We start from the raw sequence: 21,676 nt of genomic DNA, 5'->3' as shown, positions 1-21,676 counted from the left end.
GGGTGCCTCTGCTTTGTTAGAAAGGTGCTTGAAGACCAACACCCCAAAAGAGACAAACTGTCCATGTTTACACTCTCTGCTAAGCTACAAGCCACAAGTGTCATAACATGGCTAATACTCGTCACATACCGTGTTGAGCCACTTAGATGGATTATCTTATTTAGTTTACTCCCTGTGTGTTCAGTTGCTTGGTCCTGTCCAACTCTGTGACCCCCTGAACTGCAGTCCACCAGGCTCCTCTGTCCTGGGATTTTCCAGGCAGGAAAACTGGAGTGGGTTGCCGTTTATACTTGTCACATATCGTATTAAGCAACTTATATGGATTACCTTATTTTGTTTTCTCCTTACCCATAAGGTTTAAAAAAAAAATCATTCCCACTCTATAGATTCAGCTCGAACACAGAGAATGATTAAGTTAAACACATCCCACTGACTGCATGCAGCAGAGCTGGGATCTGACCTCAGATACTCCAATTCTAGAGCCAGTGAAGTACTAACTACCCAGCCATCTCTCTCATGCAAAGACTCATCAGGCCTGTCCCAAGAAATTCTAAGATCACCAGTGGTTCATAAACAGTCATCTTTCCCAAATTCTTAAACACCTAGGACACAGATAACCCATTAGGAAATGCAGGGAGTAAGTCTGGGATGAATAAAAGAAGGCCTCCTGCGGAGAGCAGATGATAAAATCAAGTAGGCAGTGGGTGACCAGTGGCACAGCCTGCGAGGTACACCTTTGAGAGGCTCACTGGAGCAGGCAGCCAGCCTGACCCACCCAACCTTGAACTCTGAATTCTGAGGAGCTCGGGGCTGCCTACATCCCCTGGGAGAGCCAAGGCAACAAATGCTGGCTCTCTGAGTCACATACTGGACTTGACAGACTCATGTACCACCTTTCTTAGACCTGAGTTCCTAGATGGAAATTAAACGCTGGAGGATATTTGCCTTTTATTAATATGACCTGCCAGAGCACACGCTTATTTGCATGGTGACGGTTAATGAAACGATTAAGTGGTATGCACGGAAGCTAAAACATGGATTGAAACTTTTCAATTTTCATCTGCAATAATGAGCACTAGGCTCAGGTTCTTGCCCTGCATTTCACATCCATTAATTATTTCAGTGACTACAGTTACAATTAATAAAGACTCAGCCATGTGTGTTAAATCTTAACATTCCGTTTTCTCATCCATCAGCTAAGTGGAGAATGTGTAGAAGGCTGTGCTGGAGGGCAGGATGAGGCTCTGAAGTCCTTTCTTAGCAAAAAAGGTACCGATCCAGACCTATGTGCCCAGCACCATGCCTTGTGCTTCATCTGCCTTACCTCACGAAATCCTTACAATGTAATTTCAGTAAGTGTTTTAATTCCCCTTAATCATCACTGCCTCCCAGGTCACCCCTCAGAACCTGAACTTGATTCTCCACAAGGCTCCCCACAAGCCCCATTCTGTCCTTGTGCCTGGCTTCTTCATCTCCAGATACCCTCCCACCTCACCCTCCCACAGTCGTAGTCTGTCCTCAGCAAAATCCCCTGTGTCGCTGCCCCCTCCTCTTCGAGATGCCTCGCCTTCTTGCGCTTTCTTAAGACTGGCTCCCCTCAGGACACACTTCCCCTGTTGTCCTCTCAAGTGGGGCTGGCTCTGCTCCCACAGTCCTCACACCACTGGGCTGAGAGGATTGACGGAGGGAGTGCATCTCTCTCTTACTGTTCCTTACCACTCCCAGATCTTCTCCTTCTCTCCTTCCTAAGAACACCGAGCTCTGGGCCACCTTGCGTCAGCTCCCATCACCCATTATGGAGCCTGCAACAGTGGGGCACTCCCTGCCATTTCTCCATGGTTTCAGTTCCTGCTGTTTAAAGTCTTGACACTTTACACACACACCATCATTTTAACACCTTGACTGAGTTTTATGAGCTGTCTCCTCCAGTGGTCTTACCTTAGTCGTCATTAGCCTACTGAGCCTACATGTCTCATGATCAATAAATGCAAACTCTCCATAATCTAAGCATCACACATCACAGTCTCTGACTACTAGCTCAAAACGTTATCTCTCCCTCAAATGGCCCAGCTCTGTCAATCTTCTGCCCACCCCTACAACTTCCAACTCACGAACCGAACCACCGCTTTTGTTTTTAGATAGGCTCTATTTTTAGAGCAGTTTAAGGTTCACAGCAATACTGAACAGGAGGTACAGAGTGTTACCATATACCCCCTGCCCCCACACATGCATAGCCTCCCCCACCAGAATGGAGCGCTTGTTACAACTGATGAACCCACACCGACACATCAGTATCAGCCGAGTCCATACTTCAAATCAAGGCTCACTCCGTCTTTACACATTTTGTGAATTTGGACAAATGTATAATGACAGGGATCTATCATTGTGGTATCATGCAGAGTAGTTTCACTGCCCTAAAAATCCCCTGCTCCACTATTCATCCTTCCCACTCCTCAACCCCTGGCAACTATGATTTTTTTTTGTGTGGCTCAACTGGTAAAGAATCTGCCTGCAATGCGGGGGCCCTGGGTTCAATCCCTGCTTGGAAATGTCCCCAGGAGAATGGAATGGCTACCCACTCCAGTGTTCTGGCCCGGGGAATTCCATGGACTGTATGGTCCATGGGGTCACCAAGAGTCGGACACGACTGAGCGACTTTCCCTTTCACTATCTCCACAGTTTCACCTTTTCCAGGATGTCATAGAGTTGGAATCACACAGCATTTTGTGGCCTTTTCAGACTGGCTTCTTTCACTTAGTTGCATGCATTTAAGGCTCCCCCATGTCTTTTCCTGGCTTGATAGCCCATTTATTTTTAGCACTGAATATTATTTCACTGTCTGGATGTACAAAAGTTTACTTATCCATTCACCTACTGAATGACATCTTGGTTGCTTCTAAGTTTGGACATTTATAAATATTCGTATGCAAGTTTCTGTGTAGACATAGCTTTTGACTCCTTGGGCAAATACCAAGGCTTGTGATTGTTGCAGCATGGTAAAAGTAGGTTTCATTTTGGAAGAAATCATCAACTTTATGTATAAATGGAAGTCCTGTCTCCCTTCATGCTAGCCACAATTCATGGACTATCATAACCTCCCCTAACTTCTTGTGAAAGTGAAAGTGAAGTTGCTCAGTCGTGTCCAACTGTTTGCAACCCCGTGGACTGTAGCCTACCAGGCTCCTCTGTCCATTGGATTTTCCAGGCAATATTACTGGAGTGGATTGCCATTTGTAGTTTTTGGCAAAAAATACGATCTTGGCAAAATCTAATTGTCCGCCTACTCATGCTGGCATCCGGGGAGGTGAATGTGGTTACAAAGAGTCCACCACACTAGCTGGTCACATCTTAAAATTTTATTTATCTGTTTCTGGCTGTGCTGGGTCTTCACTGCTGTGTGGGCTGTTTTCCTCCAGCACGGCGAGCCAGGGCTGCTCTCTAGTTATGGTGCACGGGCTTCTCATTGAAATGGCTTCTCTTGTGGAACATGGGCTCTAGAACATGCAGGCTTCAGTATGTGCAGCACGTGGGCTCATTCGTTGTAGTCTCCAGGCTCTAGAGCATAGTTTCAGTAGTTGTGACACATGGGCTAACTTGCTCTGTGGAATGTGGGATCTTCCCAGACCAGGGATTGAACCGGCAGGTGGATTCTTTTACCACTGAGCCACCGGGGAAGTCCCTAGCTGGTCTCATTTTCAATTTCTAACCATGACTCTCAAATGGGCTTTTATTTGTTCTTTAGCAAATAATATCCTGTATCCCTAATCTATTCACTCTTTAATTGACCTAAAGTCTATTTCAGACCTCCTCCCCTCAAACTTCCAGCATCTTCTCCCCAATTCTTACTCTCAGCTGGTAATTTTTCTTCCTATTTCACTAGAAAAAAAAAACTGAAGCAATACAAAGAAAATGTCTACAGAGCCCAACACCAATGCATCCTTCTACTACTATCCTCACCCAAATATCTGACATTCCCTCCCACTACAGATAAAACGTATGTGATTCAAGTTCATTCCTCTATTTATATACTACATCCAATCTTCTGTCATATATGCTGTTGAATTATGGGATTCATATAATGATATGCTGATATCATGGAGAAGGCAATGGCAACCCACTCCAGTACTCTTGCCTGGAAAATCCCATGGACAGAGGAGCCTGGTGGGCTGCAGTCCATGGGGTCGTGAAGAGTCAGACACAACTGAGCGACTTCACTTTCACTCTTCACTTTCATGCATTGGAGAAGGAAATGGCAACCCACTCCAGTGTTCTTGCCTGGAGAATCCCAGGAATGGGGGAGCCTGGTGGGCTGCTGTCTATGGGGTCACACAGAGTCAGACACAACTGAAGCGACTTAGCAGCAGCAGCATACTGATATCATATATAATGATCAACATAATTATCTACTGGACAATTCCCTTCAACCTACAAAATATTGTGGTTTCTCCCATAAGGAGAAGGAGGGAAAGTAGGGAGGAAAGGAGGAAGTCAAGGAGACAGGAAGGGAAGAACAGTGAGAAAAAAGAGGAAGCTTCTGTTTTTACCCCCACTTCTCATACCAGCTACTTTCTGTGCCCTCCTGTGTAACAAAACTCCTCAAAAGGGCTGCCTATAATAACACAGATGTGTGTGGGGTGGGTGTGCTTAGTCGCTCAGTCATGGCCAACTCTTTGCGTTCACATGTGCTGTAGCCCGCCAGGATCCACTGTCCATGGGGATTCTCCAGGCGAAAATACCGAAGTGGGTTGCCATGCCTCCCTCCAGGGGATCTTCCCAACCCAGGGATCAAACCCAGGTCTCCCACATTGCAGGCAGATACTTTACCATCTGAGCCACCAGGGAAGCCCAGGAACACTGGAGTGGGTAGCCTATTCCTTCTGCGTGGGATCTTCCTGACCCAGGAATCAAACCGGGGTCTCCTGCATTGCAGGTGGATTCTTTACCAACTGAGCTACCAGGGAAGCCCCAGTAATATAGATAGAAATCTTCAGATCTCTCTCTTTCCCTTTCCTGATCCTCACCAGTTATACCCTTCACTCAAAACTGCTCCCATCAAGAAGACCAATGGCCTCCAAGTTGCTATATCCAGTGATCAATTCTCCATCCTCTTCTTATTATATTTGGGGGAAATAATACTACCAGTTTTATAAGGTGATTATTTAATGAAACACTAAAGTATTTAGGAAACTTTTACTGTAATCATATCTTAAAAACAGCCTAAATGTCAAAAGCAGAAAACCTCCCAGGTTTACAGCACGTACATGTTGATTTATCTCCATTTGCATTTCAGTTGGAGCTCTCAGTAAACACTGCTTCCTCATAACTGGGTCTCTGACAGGAAGAGACAGGGCCATGGATTCAAGACCCACACTGTTTTTTATACATGCTTCAATGCCATTCTCCCAAATCATCCCACCCTCTCCCTCTTTTTAAATTTAATTTCTAAGGTCTCCATGGGAGAATGAGTGTTGATTATCCTGTATGGTGTGCATGTCTCCACAGCATCAATCTGAGAGATTCATTTAACTTTTGACCAATCAGAATAATGAGCTTCTGTCTGTCTCCTGATTTAAGTTTACCCATAACTTTGAAAAAGTTTGAGAGTTGGCATTTTTAACCAAAGTCAAACAAAATAATAATTTCCTAAAATTGGTGTTGTCAAAACAATAGCTTCAGCACCGAACATTCGAGGTCTCAGAACACCACATTACATCATTCTGGTGCGCCCCTCTCCATGTTGAAGCCAGAGATTCATCTCAATAACAAGTGAGTTTGTGGAATTTATGGGCCAAAGCAAAAAGAAAAAAATTCTGGGCCAATAAAAAAAAATCAAATAATCTCTATTAATATCTCTGCTGAGCAGAATACAAAAAATAATGGCAGATGAATTCTCTAAAAACTGTTCAGTACGTTGACCAAATAAAACACTCTGAGCCAGTAATTTTAGCCTGAAAGCTGGAAAAAACTTGCTGGCAATATTTTGTTCCTAGAAAGAAAACTTGTAAATCTTCAAACCAGTGTAAGAGCACCTAACTGACCATCTTATTTGTCATATTAATAAATACATCTAAGCTACGGGTTCAAGAGTAAATAATCCATATTTGCAAACAACATCCTTGTCTATGTAGATAATTCCAAAGAAGATACAAAGCATGAGTAAGTGACTTCAGCCAGGTCATAGGATACAAGGTTAACATATAAAAATGAATCATATTTCTATATACAATAATGAGTGAGTAGACATCATTTTTAAAATATTTCCAATAGCTAAAAAATTGAAATACTTATACATAAGTCTTACAAAACATGTGTAGACTCTACAGGCTGAAAGTTATAAAACACTAATGTAAGAAATCAAAGAAGACCTAAATAATGGAGAGATATACCATGTTCATGGTTTGGAAGATTCAACACAATTAGGATGTAAGTTCTCCCCAAACTATAGATTTAACATAATTCCAATAAAATTCATAGCTGAACTTCTTAAAGACAGGAACAAGCTTATTCAAAAATGAATATGAAAAAGAATGGCAAAGTTGGAGGATTCTAAGTACCTCATCTTAAGACTTAATAGAAAGCTACAAAAACAAAGATAGTTGGTATTAGTGAAAAACAGATAAAAAGATCAAAGAAACAGAACAGAAAGCACAGAATTAAACCCATACAAATGGGGTTAACAATTTTTGACAGCTGTACAAATCAATATCATGGAGTAAGAATAATATTTCAACAAATGAGGCTGGAACAAATGAAGATCCATGTGCTATAAAAGGAACCTTGACCTGTGCATTATACCTTATGTAAAAGTTAATACAAAATGGCTCATAGACCTAAATATAAAACCTCCAGATGTAGAAGGCTCAGGTTTGGAAAAAGCAAAGGAGCTGGAGATTAAACTGCCAACATTCATTGGATCACAGAGAAAGCAAAGGAATTCCAGAAAAAAAACATCTATTTCTGTGTCATTGACTATGCTGAAGTCTTTGACCAGGTGGATCACAACAAACTGAAAAATTATGAAAGAGATGGGAATATCAGACTACCTTTATTGTCTCCTTAGAAAACTATATGTGGGTCAAGAAACAACAGGAACAACTGGACATGGAACAATGAACCGGTTCAAAATTGGGAAAGGAGTATGACAAGACTGTACCCTGTCACCCTGCTTGTTTAACTTATATGCAGAGTACATCACGTGAAATGCAGGGCAGGGTGAATCACAAGCTGGAATCAAGGTTGCCAGGAGAAATATCAACAACCTCAGCTATGCAGATGATGCCACTCTAGTGGCAGAAAGTGAAGAAGAACTAAAGAGCCTCTTGATGAGGATGAAAGAGGAGAGTGAAAAAGCTGCCTTTTAAACTAAACATCCAAAAACCTAAGATCATGCCATCTGGTCCCATCACTTCATAGCAAATAAAAGCAGAAAAAATGGAAATAGTGACAGATTTCATTTTCTTGGGCTCCAAAATCACTGTGGATACTGACTGCAGCCATGACATTAAAAGACACTTGCTCCTTAGAAGGAAAGCTATGACTAACCTAAACAGCATATTAAAAAGCAAAGACATCAGTTTGCCAACAAAGGTCCATATAATCAAAGCTATGGCTTTTCCAATAGACGTGTACAGATGTGAGAGTTGGACAATAAAGAAGGCTGAACATTAAAAAATTGATGTTTTTGAATTGTGGTATTAAAAAAAACTCTTGAATGTCCTTGGACAGCAAGGAGATCAAACCAGTCAATCCTAAAGGAAATCAAGCCTGAATATTCACTGGAAGGACTGTTGCTGAAGTTGAAGCTAAAATATTTTGGCCACCTGATGCAAAGAGCTGACTCACTGGAAAAGACCCTGATGATGGGAAAGATAGGCAAAAGGAGAAGGGGGTGGCAGAGGAGAGATGGTTAGATAGCATCACCAACTCAATGGACATGAATTTGAGCAAACTCCAGGGGATACTTTGCTCCAAAGATGGAGAAGCTCTATACAGTCAACAAAAACAAGACCAGGAGCTGACTGTGGCTCAGATCATGAACTCCTTATTGCCAAATTCAGACTGAAATTGAAGAAAGTAGGGAAAACCGCTAGACCATTCAGGTATGACCTAAATCAAATCCCTTATGATTATACAGAGGAAGTGAGAAATAGATTTAAGGGCCTAGATCTGAAAGATAGAGTGTCTGATGAACTATGGACGAAGGTTCATGACATTGTACAGGAGACAGGGATCAAGATCATCCCCATGGAAAAGAAATGCAAAAAAGCAAAATGGCTGTCTGAGGAGGCCTTACAAATAGCTATGAAAGGAAGAGAAGTAGAAAGCAAAGGAGAAAAGGAAAGATATAAGCATCTGAATGCAGAGTTCCAAAGAATAGCAAGAAGAGATAAGAAAGCCTTCCTCAGCAATCAATGCAAAGAAATAGAGAAAAATAACAGAATGGGAAAGACTAGAGATCTCTTCAAGAAAATTAGAGATACCAAGGGAATATTTCATGCAAAGATGAGCTCGATAAAGGACAGAAATGGTATGGACCTAACAGAAGCAGAAGATATTAAGAAGAGGTGGCAGGAATACACAGAAGAACTGTACAAAAAAGATCTTCATGACCAAGATAATCATGATGGTGTGATCTCTCACCTAGAGCCAGACATCCTGGAATGTGAAGTCAAGTGGGCCTTAGAAAGCACCACTACGAACAAAGCTAGTGGAGGTGATGGAATTCCAGTTGAGCTAATTCAAATCCTGAAAGATGATGCTGTGAAAGTGCTGCACTCAATATGCCAACAAATTTGGAAAACTCAGCATTGGCCACCGGACTGGAAAAGGTCAGTTTTCATTCCAATCCCAAAGAAAGGCAATGCCAAAGAATGCTCAAACTACCACACAATTGCACTCATCTCACATGCTAGGAAAGTAATGCTCAAAATTCTCCAAGCCAGGCTTCAGCAATAACGTGAACCACGAACTTCCAGATGTGCAAGCTGGTTTTTGAAAAGGCAGAGGAACCAGAGATCAAATTGCCAACATCTGCTGGATCATGGAAAAAGCAAGAGAGTTCCAGAAAAACATCTATTTCTGCTTTACTGACGATGCCAAAGCCTTTGACTGTGTGGATCACAATAAACTGTGGAAAATTCTGAGAGAGATGGGAATACCAGACCACCTGACCTGCCTCTTGAGAAATCTGTATGCAGGTCAGGAAGCAACAATTAGAACTGGACATGGAACAACAGACTGGTTCCAAATAGGACAAGGAGTACATCAAGGCTGTAGATTGTCACCCTCCTCATTTAACTTATATGCAGAATACATCATGAGAAACACTGGACTGGAAGAAACACAAGCTGGAATCAAGACTGCCGGGAGAAATATCAATAACCTCAGGTATGCAGATGACACCACCTTTATGGCAGAAAGTGAAGAGGAACTAAAAAGCCTCTGGATGAAAGTGAAAGTGGAGAGTGAAAAAGTTAGCTTAAAGCTCAACACTCAGAAAATGAAGATCATGGCATCTGATCCCAGCACTTCATGGGAAATAGATGGGGAAACAGTGGAAACAGTGTCAGACTTCATTTTGGGGGGCTCCAAAATCACTGCGGATGGTGACTGCAGCCATGAAATTAAAAGATGCTTACTCCTTGGAAGAAAAGTTATGACCAACCTAGATAGCATATTCAAAAGCAGAGATATTACTTTGCCAACAAAGGTCTGTCTAGTCAAGGCTATGGTTTTTCCAGTGGTCATGTATGGATGTGAGAGCTGGACTGTGAAGAAAGCTGAGTGCCGAAGAATTGATGCTTTTGAACTGGAGAAGACTCTTGAGAGTCCCTTGGACTGCAAGGAGATCCAACCAGTCCATTCTGAAGGAGATCAGCCCTGGGATTTCTTTGGAAGGAATGATGCTAAAGCTGAAACTCCAGTACTTTGGCCACCTCATACAAAGAGTTGACTCATTGGAAAAGACTCTGATGCTGGGATAGATTGGGGGCAGGAGGAGAAGGGGATGACAGAGGATGAGATGGCTAGATGGCATCACCAACTTGATGGACGTGAGTTTGAGTGAACTCTGGGAGTTGGTGATGGACAGGGAGGCCTGGCGTGCTGTGATGCATGGGGTCGCAAAGAGTCGGACACAACTGACTGAACTGACTGACAGGGGATAGTGGACAGAGGAGCCTGGTGTGTCCATGGGGTCACAAAGAGTGGGACACTACTTAGCGACTGAACAATAACAACAATCAAGTTAAATGTATAGTTATCATATACTCAGCAATTCCACACCTATATATTTACGCTGAGGAACTAAAATTTTATCTTCATACAAGAACTTATACATTAATATTTATAGAAGCTTTATTCATAACTGCCAAAAATGTGAACAACCAACTCCTTCAATGAGTAAACAGATAAACAAAGGGATACATGCATGCAGTAGATATGAAATAAAAAGAAATGAACTATTAATACACACAACACTATGGATGAATCTCAAAGGAATTATACTGAGTGAAAGTAGCCAGTCTCTAAAGATTACATACTGTATGATTCCACTTATACAACACTCTGGGAAAGGCAGGACTCCAGGGCCGCTTCGTCCCAGGCCCAGCACAGCTACAGCTCATGGTCCCAAGAAACACTGCACTTGGAGCAGCTTCAGAACGGTGAACCTGGACAAACTGACTCTTGTGCTAACTCTTTGCCCATCACGAGCTAGGAATGGCTGTCCCTTGTTTCTCTCTTTAAGAACAGACCTGAGTAAGCCCTAGCAGGAGATTAAGTAATGAAGATGTGCATACAGCAGTTCACTGAAACAGATGGCAACATCTACACTGATACAGCCTACACTGCTGGCTTTCTGGGTATCATCAAGATTAACAAGACTAGAGAGAATTTCCATCTGACTATGGTGTCATCTGACTATGACACCAAGGGTCACCAAGGTTCACTGTATTACTCCTAGAGAAGCCAAATATAAGTTGTACAAAATGAGAAAAAGCTTTATGGGTACAAAAAAAGATACCCCATTTGGTAAGCCATGATGATGATACTATCCACAAGGTGAACAACATGATTCAGACTGATCTGCGGACAGGTAAGACTACAGATTTAATCAAGTTTAATACTGTGAACCTGTGTGTGATAACTGGAGGTGTTACCCTGGGAAGGGTTGGTATAATCACCAGAGATGAAAAGAAGAAATTCAGAGTACCTTTTTAATGTATGGATTATATATGAGTGAGAGAAGAAGAATCAAAGGTTTCTCGAGCATTTTGTGTTCACCACTCCATAAGCCAGTCTTGCTTCCAATCCAGTAATTAAAACCATAAAAAAGCAAGAGGTCAAGAGTTTGAAATCGATGGCCAAATTAAGGCGTTAATTAATTAAAATTGCCATTTAATTTTTTATTTATTTTGTTATTTGTGTTATTTACTGTTAAGTATACTAAGCATTTTACATTGTTTTGGTATTTATTCCCCCAATCATTAAATGATATGTATAGTATTACAAATTAAAAATTGAGATACAGAAGAGTTACATGGCTTGTTGTATTTCCCACAACTGACAACAAAGGTCCGTCTAGTCAAGGCTATGGTTTTTCCAGAGGTCATGTATGGATGTGAGAGTTGGACTGTGAAGAAAGCTGAGCGCCGAAGAATTGATGCGTTTGAACTGTGGTGTTGGAGAAGACTCTTGAGAGTCCCTTGGACTGCAAGGAGATCCAACCAGTCCATTCTGAAGGAGATCAGCCCTGGGATTTCTTTGGAAGGAATGATGCTAAAGCTGAAACTCCAGTACTTTGGCCACCTCATGCGAAGAGTTGACTCTTTGGAAAAGACTCTGATGCTGAGAGGGACTGGGGGCAGGAGGAGAAGGGGGCAACAGAGGATGAGATGGCTGGATGGCCTCACCAATTCGATGGACGTGGGTTTGGGTAAATTCCGGGAGTTGGTGATGGACAGGGAGGCCTGACGTGCTGCAATTCATGGGATCACAAAGAGTCAGACACGACTGAGCAACTGAACTGAACTGAAATGACAAGTAGTGAAAAAAAAAAAAAAAAGAAAGAAAGAAAAGAAATTCAAACTCCAGGCCTTTCTGACTTCAAAACCTGTGCGCTCATCTAGTACACTACAGAATCTGTTGAGTATTCAGGTATCCATATCCCAGCTCACCCTTTATTTCTCCAAATTAATTGAGTGTCAGCCCCAATTAAGCCTCTAGTTTTTAGTGTGCTAAGAAGGGAACATGCTGCCCACCAAGAGGCAACTTGGTGAGAGGGAAGAGGACAGGACTGGGGTCAGACTGATCTGTCCTGAATCTTGACTCCTCACTTACATCGCTATGTCATCTTAGACAAGTACGCTGCTCCAACAGATTCAACAAGCGTTTACTCAGTGCCTGTCATGTTCCAGGGAATGTTCTAGGCTCTAATGATATATCTGTGAACAAAACAGCAAAGATTCCTGCCCTCAAGAAGCTTATATTCTAATGAAATATATGGATAATAAATATAATAAATAACATGTATAGATGTCATATAGTCATAAGTATTGTGAAGAAAAAAAAAAGGAAAGGGTGAATGCAAATGGAAAAGAGTTACAATGTTTTTAAAAGAGACTCAAGGAAGTCTTCTGAGAAAGTGACATTTGAGCAAAGACTTGAAGAAGTTGAGAAATCTGTCCATGCAGATACCTGGGGAGAGAGCATTACAAGAAGAGGATAACCAGTACAAAGGTCTAGTCCATGTCAAGTGTGTTTGAAGAACAGCAGGGGGGTCGGGTGGCTCGAATAGACTGAGGGAGAGAGAGAACCACAGCAAAGCAGTGAGAGAATGGAGAGGCTAGGCAACGTATGTCCTTACAGGACGGTATAAGAAGTCCGCTTTTACTCTGAGGGGATGGAGAGCCATGGAAGGGTTTGAGCAGACCAGTGCCATGAACTGACTGCTTTTTCTAAATATCTTTCTGACTGATGTATGGAAACTAGACCACAGAAGACCAGGACAGAATTAAGGAGGTCAGGTAAGAGTCTCTTGGTTAGCCTAAGCAAAAGCTGATGGTTTAGATCAATATATATTTAGAAGGTATTGCTGGTGGGATCTGCTACTAAATTGTATGTCAGGTTTAAGAGGAAGGGAGGAACCAAGGATAAATTCAAGATTTTTTTGTCCTTGACAACCGATAGGTTGGGAAATATTAGTAAGGCAGAGAAGACTAGGTCCAGAGTTAGTTTCATTGACTCTGAAGTGCCTATTTGGCATTCAAGTGGAAATACCAGATGTCAATTGGATATATGACTCAAGTTCAGGAGAGAAGGCTGAGCTAAAGATATAAAATTTAAAGTCATCAGCACATAGATAGTATCTAATGATCTTAGATAGGATCACTAAGGCAATGAGTATAAAAAGACAGGAGAATTCAAAGGACTGGGCACATCTATAGGACATTCTAAAACTAAGACATCAGGGACATGAGAATTAACCAACAAAGATGCAAAAAGTACTCATTCAAGAAGAAAAAACACAGAACAGTATGTTATGCTGGAAGCCAAGTGAAGACTGTCTATCAAGGAAGAGGAAGTGATCAGCTATGTCAAAGCACCTAACAGGTCATGTAAGATGAGGACTGAGAACCAACCACTGGGTTTAGCAACCTGAAAGCCATGTGTGACCTTGACAAGAACAGTCTCAGTGGAAGCAGTGGACGGAGTGTGAAAGTTTTGCTGAACAGGGTAGGAAGAACAGGGTAAGAAATATGTCAGGAGGGCAACTATGAGTGTACACAGGTCTAATGAGTTTTTCTACAAAACGGAACAGAAAACTAGAGTAGGCATTGGTGAGGGAAGTGGAGTCAAGAGGAGTTTCTTATTAAGACAAGAAAACAGCAACATGTTTGCATACTAAGGCAGCAGAGAAAGGGAGAGATTAACAATGCGGAGAGGAATGGAGAGCAGTGCAAGGGACTGACATTAGGAGGAGGAGCTGGCCTTAGACAGGAGCAGGGGCAGTCCACCCAGAGTAAGAAGAGGGAAAAGAGCCCACAAGCACAGATGTATAAAAGCAGGCAATGGGGATGATGTGAGCAGGTGGAGCTTCTCTCCTGATGAGTTCTATTCTCCAAGTTAACAGGAAACTAGGAGGGGGAGGAGGCTGGACAGCAGGGCAGGAGAGGCCTGAAATGCTTGCTTGGGACGGGAGCACTGAGGACTACCTGAGGTTGGAGGGGGTGAGCTCTCCAGCCACATTCACTGTGCAGAGGCGGGGGCAGCGCAGCGGAGAGTCAGACTCAACGGAAGTCAGGCTTTAAGCCAGTGATGAGAACAAAACAACAGGAGGGCAAGAGTACTGATGGGTGCAAGGATGATAATAAAGACTGCCCGCAAAACAGAAGCTCTGCAAGGGGGCAGAGAGGGACCTGACGGGGGTGAGAACCAGTGAAAACATGGTATGGTCCATGGCTTGTAGGTTCAGTGAAATCAAAGGATTACTAGAACTGGGGTTCCAGACGGAGAAAGCTGGACATATAGGAGGTAGTGGTCAGAGAGAAGGGGACCTAAAGTTGGGGTCATGGAGGAGCTTCAGTCATTGGGAATAACTAAGAGAATGAATGGCTGAATTGGCACTGAGAATAACACCACTAAAGAAAATGTCATCATGGAAATGCGAGGGCAGGGTAATGGGAGGGACATCTTGGATACCGAAACCACCAAGAACAGCAGCAGCTGGGGGAGTGACAGTGAGACAGGAGGTAAAATCTTCAAGGCAAGCGAGAGAGTAATCAGAGAGATGAGTGACCAGTATAAGGAAAAGTGGGTTCAGCCTGTTAATTTCTCTCTCTGAGTCTCGGTTTTCTCACTCATGAGTTGGAAATGCTGACAGTCCTTCTAAAATGAGTATTTTGGAAGGACTGAGTACGGTGATACAGGGAGAACACCTGTCACCCAGTGGACCTGGCAGACTTCAGCATGCTGGGATATGGAAGTACTTAAAAGGGCACCTGTGAAGTCTTGGGAATACGTCACATCTCTCCGACTAAAGGTAAAAAGTGTGGCTGAAAGGCTCACTGAGCTCAGGACTACCCCACCTTTCATAATCATCATAATTCCCCGGATGTGCACGCATGGCGCTCCCTCTCTGTGGGAGGCTGCGCCTGGCATGACCCTCCCGTCTGCAGCTGTCCACACCCATGTCATCCCCATCTTCCTAGCAGGCTGGTTTCGTCTCTTCCACCCACATGCAGGCACCAGGTGCGCTGCCTTCCAGACTGTCTAATACAGAAGGCAAAAAGCAAACGAACTGTTTTGGCTGCCCTGGTGTTTCTCCCTGTTTTTTATGGCCCAGTTAGTAGAAGAGCCCAGGGAAGTGAAAGTCTCTAATGAAATGGTACCTTCCAACCTGAACTGCACTGAACCCAGAAATGCACAGAGGCTCTAAGAGAGCACAGTCTCAGTCGCCCGTGACAGTCTGCTGGAGCAGTCATCTTTCTACCCAGCATTTCCCAAACACCCTTCTTATCCCTAGTGAAAGTGAAGTCGCTCAGTTGTGTCCGACTCTTTGCAACCCGTGGACTGTAGCCCACCAAGCTTCTCCGTCCATGGCATTCTCCAGGCAAGAATACTGGAGTGGGTTGCCATTTCCTTCTCCAGGGGATCTTCCTGACCCAGGGATCGAACCCAGGTCTCCCACATTGCAGGCAGATGCTTTAACCTCTGCACCACCAGGGAAGCCCTTAAATACAAGAATCCAAGTACTAACATCAAAGATTTCAAGGGAGGAAAGGAAGGTTGAAAGACAAAGGGGGGAGGAGGCAGGAGAAGGGGGGCGAAAGGGGTGGCCTTACAGATGTCTCCTGCCACCTACAGATGCCCAGGCGTTATGGGACTTTTCCCTGGGCCTCCAGAGAAGAGAGGACTGAAACTCGGCCCTACCAGAAATCAGACCAGGCCAGAACCAGAATTCGAGTTCTCTGCCAAGAGGAGGTGGTCAGTCTCCAATCCTCAGCTCAGGCTGAGGGCCCTTCGACCAGATTCCTGCATCCAGGACCGGGGGACTAAAAAAACAGGGAAGGATAGGAAGGGTTAAGGAGAGGAAAGAGAGAGGGAAGGGGAGAGAGGTCTTATCCCTAAATTGTATATGAAAATGAAGAGCAGCCACTCTTGTAGGGACACAGCTTCTTGATCCTCGTCCTTTTCTTAGCTAACAGTCACTTGCTTCTTTCTCTAACACAAAAGGATGTTTTGATGCAGCACTGCTGCAGGGAGAAACAAGTCATTAATTTGGAAAAATGGTGGCGTTTCTACAGTTTGCCAGGCTCCCGTCTTTGCTGAGGAATCCAGGTTCTGGAAAGGCAAAACTGCACTCCTGTTTACCAACTACCATTCATCACTCTCGGGGCTTTTGACATTGATTAACACTGAAAGTGACATTTGGCTCTGCGCTGCTTTCATATAGACTCATTTCAACTAAGAAACCAATAAGAAATCCTACAGGGGAAAATATCTGGGGGGAGGAGAGGTTTGCGAGTGACGTGAAACATTCTTCTGTCCAGCATTTTGGATCATTATCTGGAACTGAAGTAGTGTGTTTTAAGGAGAGAGAGAAATTGGCACGTCACAAGGAAAGACAGTCAGCCTCTCAAGATAATTCAGAAAGGGGTGCCTCGGGAGGAGAAGAGAGAAACCCAGAGGCAATTCATTAAACAACAACAACAAAAAAGAGGTCAAGGTCTGAAAATGATTATTCAACAGGCAAGTAATTTAACGTGCCATGATTTGCTGTACAAAAGGATCTGTGTTAAGGAAAGGATATTGTTAGATTTCAATTACATTTGGTTTTTAAATTTATAAGCAGATTTTCCAGTACATTAAAAGAAAGCACACCTGTGTACATTTTTTTCCCTCCAAATTTAGTATATCAGCCGTATCTTTCCAGCAAACTTCCTGCGTAGAACAGTTACCACCACAGATTGGTGGTAAATGAGTAAAGTGATATTCCCATCAGCCTTAAAAGTGCATCTCCTTATGACTCCCCCCTCAGAGCAGGCAAGGGGAATTGCTGCTTTCAAAGAGCCCAGGATGGGCTTTGGCAGGCATCAGAATCACTCAGAGAACAAGGTTCAAAGGTTAACCTTTTAAGATTAAAAGACAGGTTAAAGACAGCTTCCTGGGTCTCATCCCCAGGAATTCTAAGTCTGTAAGTCTGCAGCGGGCCTGGGAATCACAGTTCTAGCACACCCAAGGTACTGTGATGCAGATGGCCATGAAATACAGCCTGACAAATCCTGGCTTAGAGAAGATGTCCTCTAGACTACTGTAGCAAGAGAGACAGTCCTGCCTTCTGGTTCCAGCACATTCCCTGGTTCCAGAGTGCTCTATTAAGCTCACACTTGGTGGACAGTTGCTGATCGACACTGTTGAGCTAGGCAAGCCCATCTGTGGGGTTCAGTGTGACACACCCCTGATTTCTCTTTATTCTGTTAGAACGATTACAGGAAGTTATCTATGCAATGCAAGGATTTTGTGGTGGGCGTGCTGGACCTATGCCGAGACACAGAAGAGGTGGAAGCGATTTTAAATGGTGATGTGAACTTCCAAGTCTGGTCCGACCACCACCGTCCGAGTCTGAGCCGGATCAAACTCGCCATTAAGTATGAAGTCAAGAAGGTAAGCTTCCCCACCTCTCCTGGCCTTCCCACCTCCAGGGTTGCTGGCCGACCTTTGTGCTCACACATATTGTGTTCCCACAAGAGGAGGGTGACAACAGCAATTACCCGACCCACCTCCAGACAGGGTCTAGACACCTCCAGCCTTGCAGGACTGCTCAGAGCTCCCTCCTTCACCCCTGGCCCATCAGGAGAGAGAGATGGTGATAGTCATTCTATGAACAGGCTTCGAGCCTGGAGAATAAGAGAGGGGATTTTCAGCCTCCAAACTACTGGCGAGGACCGGGTTACAGTGAATGCTGCATCAGCTAGCAGGCCAAGTCCCAGGTTTTCATGAAAAAACATACCACTCAGTTCTTTCAACAGCACTTACTGAGCTTTCCCTGGGTGCCTGGGGACTTGTGTACAAAATGTCTTAGTGCAGAGGCTTTGCGGGATCCATGGTTCTGGGTGGCTTAGAGGAATTTCACTCTCAAGGTTTATGAAAGGCTTTAATAGGAAGCATGATTAGACTTCCAAAAGAGTAAGTCCTACCTCCTCAATCAACCTCAAGGTGTCTTTAATGGCCACTGGCACCCAGGAGCCCTCACACCCACAGTGGCTGGTCAGACCGAGGTCCTAAGGAGCAAGGCTCAATTACAGTTCCACTCTGGATGTATTCTGGATTTTGTAGAATCTTTTATATTAGATGACATCATTCATCCTGATGAAAACCGCAGAGCTCCAAAGATCCATGTGCTTCAGTACCAGTTGCGCTTTCCAAAGAAGCAAATGGCTGATCAGTCTTTAAGGGTTGTTTTTTCCCATCTATTTCACAGGGTGACTACTGGGGGTATTCCCAATACCCCCAGATTGGCTTCTTGGCATTTTTCTTCTTGTTTGCTTATCTTGTGTGGGGTGAACCATTCTTCAACAACAGTATATGGTATTCATCTAGAGAGAGCTTCTAAGTATGATAAAAAATCTTCCTGTCCTTTTAATAATAATCAAAAATTCTAGGAAAAATTCTAGGAAAAAATCTCTTTGTTCAAAGACTGTGAGTCCTGAAGATAAAATTGATAAACCATGCGAAAGGTAGCCTTAGATAAATATTCAAAAGCATAGAGCTAAGGGAGGGGAGGAATCGGGCTGCAGTTTCAAGTATATACAACCCTACTGACCAAGTGTAGGGAGACTCACATCTTAGCTTATCTCAAGAGCTCGCCGAGACTGTTCACCAAAATACAGCAAGCAAGCATTTCCTTAAGGTGCTGAGATATTCACGGTCTTGGAGTTCAGAGACACCCTGCTGTAGACTGCTTGTTATGGTGATAACAAGCCTTGAGTTTCTAGCATTTCCTTTCTTCTCCAAGCTGTGGCATTATCCTGTCTTCTACCACAGAATGAAAGGGGAAGATGTATTTGACACCCCAAAGAAAAGGAGATGCTTGATATTTGTAGATGAACGTTCACAGTTTGGGCTCTTCACAAACAATCCCAACAGCCCAGGAAATGCAAGCATTCACCATATTTCTGAAACATAAATTCAAACCTCTTAGCAAACCAGTCACTGAGGGTGAATCCTTCAGCTAGTCCAGAGTATGGCCACCACTTCAGAGCCTATAATGCTCCTCCTCATTGTCCGCTATCAAGTGCAAAATGGCCCTGGTGATGAATGAGAAGAAAAAGTGAAACACTATAAACGGGACAGTTTTGTTCAGAATAAAAAGGTTTTGTGCGGGAGATTATTTATTCTAGTAATATCAGGAGAGTCACAGAGGTCTCAAGAAACACCTATCATGAATGTCAAGAGTCTACTGCAATCCATAGGTAGGGAGACGATAAATAAAATGACCTGCATAAAATGTCAACCTTGCTCCCTTCAAAAATCTCCAATAGGTAAATTCTCTCACATCACATATGCCATCATGCTACCTAGACTGACTCAGAGTTTTCCTTGACGTTTATTCTATCGTGAATTACCAGCAAAAATACCTAATATTTTAAAATCGTATTAATATTGTAATGAGATTTCATTTTTAATTTATGAACTTCAGTATGCTTGCATGGGCACAGTCTAACCCTGGGTCTTTGAATTATGAAACGACCAGCACCAAGGCCTATTTACACCTGACATATATATGAGTCTTCAGGCTAGAATATAAAACCATAAAAAAAAAAGTCCTAGGACTTGCCATATATCAAATCAAACCATTAATTCAGTGATTAAAACAAACTAGTTATTCTTGGCAGTTCCATGAGCTGCTAATAGGTCTGACCTTAAAAAAAAAAAAAAAGCTTTACATTCAATTAAATTTAGAGACCTTGAGTTACACAGAGTCAAAGAGATTTCTTTGCTTAAAGACATTATAGAGCCTTGATCATGCGCTGCTACTGTGAAAGAAGAAGAGTGCAATATGTGTTACTGGACCGCAATACTCTCTTTCTCATGGAGCGTCTGGTAAGACTGGTTTTCCATGCAACAGCCTCAATGTTTATGAAATGCATAAATCTGAGTGGCATGGGTGCTGCTCTGTGGCTGGTACTGCACCCAGATTACATCCTTCCTCTGAATGTTAGCCTCTTCTCAGGCATCACCCTAATGTCTGGTCCCCTGGCTGCCTCGGCCATAACATCAGCCTCCATGAGACAAAGACAATTATCCCACCATGACACAAGGGACCACTTAGGAAAGAAGGATGAAGAGAGTGTCAGGAGATTTCTAGCATGATCCTTACATTTAATGGCCACACGGTCTTGGATAAGTCCTTGGAGCTCTTTGGGCCTCATTCCCATTCTGAAAAATAGGTGTATAAGCTTTTGCTTCACAGGATTTTCTATGAACTTTCAAAGGAACTGATACAAGAGGAAATGTTCTGCAAACTGAAAAGGTCTCCACAGCTCCTCAGGGAAGTGTCATCATTGTCATTCAGCAACGCTCTCCCTTCTTTGGAACTGGAGGGGTTCTTTTATCCCCAGAAACACCCTCTAGCTTGTCCTTTGTTATCTCCCTGACTCTTTGGGGCCCCATGGACAGTAGCCTACCAGGCTCCTCTGTCCATGGTACTTTCCAGGCAAGAGTGCTGGAGTGGGTTGTCATTTCCTTCACCAGGGGATCTTCCCAATCCGGGGATCAAACCCAGGTCTCCAGCATTGCAAGCAGACGCTTTACTGTCTGAACCACTAGGGAAGCCCATTCTATCCTCTAGAATGCTAGAAATGTCCCCCTGGGGAAGGACATCATCCCTATAGCCTAAAACTCCTCTCCCAAAACCAAAAGGCCTTGTGAGGATATGGTTGTTCTCCATGACTTCTGCCTTAATAGGGGGACTCAGCATCCCCACTGTGTTAGAAAGGCAGTGTTGGAGAAGTGGCTAAGTGGGTACCCTTATAGGTTAATCACTGTCCAACCACTAATTAATGGGGTCGCTTAGGTTATGCAGTATACATACACACTATACATATAGGCCTTCATCTTCTCCCCACAGTCGATCTGGCTGTCTCCTCCATTTCTATCTTTGTCTCCAGGGAACTATGCATAAACGTCCTTCTTAAAGGCTCTCCTCTCCCTCTGCAGAGCAACTCTAAATAAATGCTTAGGGACTTTGAGCCTCACCAACTGGAAGGAACTAATCAGTCTCTGAATCCACTCAGGTTCAGTTGGGCCCAGGCCACATCCGTAAGGAAAGCCCATTGTCTGGCACATGGTCACTGCTGAGTGACTGGTCACAGAGACTGAGACACAGCCCTTGGTGCTCCTTTTAACATGAAGACTCACAGCTGGGCCCTTCACTCCCATGCCCCACCCATCTCTCCTCTTTATCACTTCATTTCTAGTCTTACAGGCATGCTCTTTTCCTCTCTTCCCCCTGTGTCATCTCTTTTCTTCCTGACTTCAGGTCTGCCTTGATAAAGATCAGGTAAATCTCCATTCACTCTAAGAACTTTGTAGGCGTGGGTCTTCCCGGCTCAAAGCGCCCATAGAGAGTGAGACAAGAGACCCAGAAGGTCTTACTATGCAAAAGAGAGATGTT

The 21,676-nt window shown here is 43.5% G+C and overlaps 1 protein-coding gene across 1 annotated transcript in view; it reads left to right on the top strand.

Annotated features, from left to right (window-relative positions):
* Positions 1-21,676, top strand: part of TRPC7 (transient receptor potential cation channel subfamily C member 7) — a 142,867-nt gene that overhangs the window by 24,139 nt on the left and 97,052 nt on the right. Inside the window, exon 3 of the mRNA XM_069592889.2 lies at positions 17,482-17,664. Coding sequence (XP_069448990.2) covers positions 17,482-17,664 — 183 coding nt within the window. The remainder of the gene's footprint in view (positions 1-17,481; positions 17,665-21,676) is intronic.

Source organism: Ovis canadensis, chromosome 5, assembly GCF_042477335.2.
Source record: "Ovis canadensis isolate MfBH-ARS-UI-01 breed Bighorn chromosome 5, ARS-UI_OviCan_v2, whole genome shotgun sequence".
NCBI classification, from domain to species: Eukaryota; Metazoa; Chordata; class Mammalia; order Artiodactyla; family Bovidae; genus Ovis; species Ovis canadensis.
The sequence above is the reverse complement of the archived record's forward strand: the minus strand, read 5'-3'. Positions and strand labels throughout refer to the sequence as shown.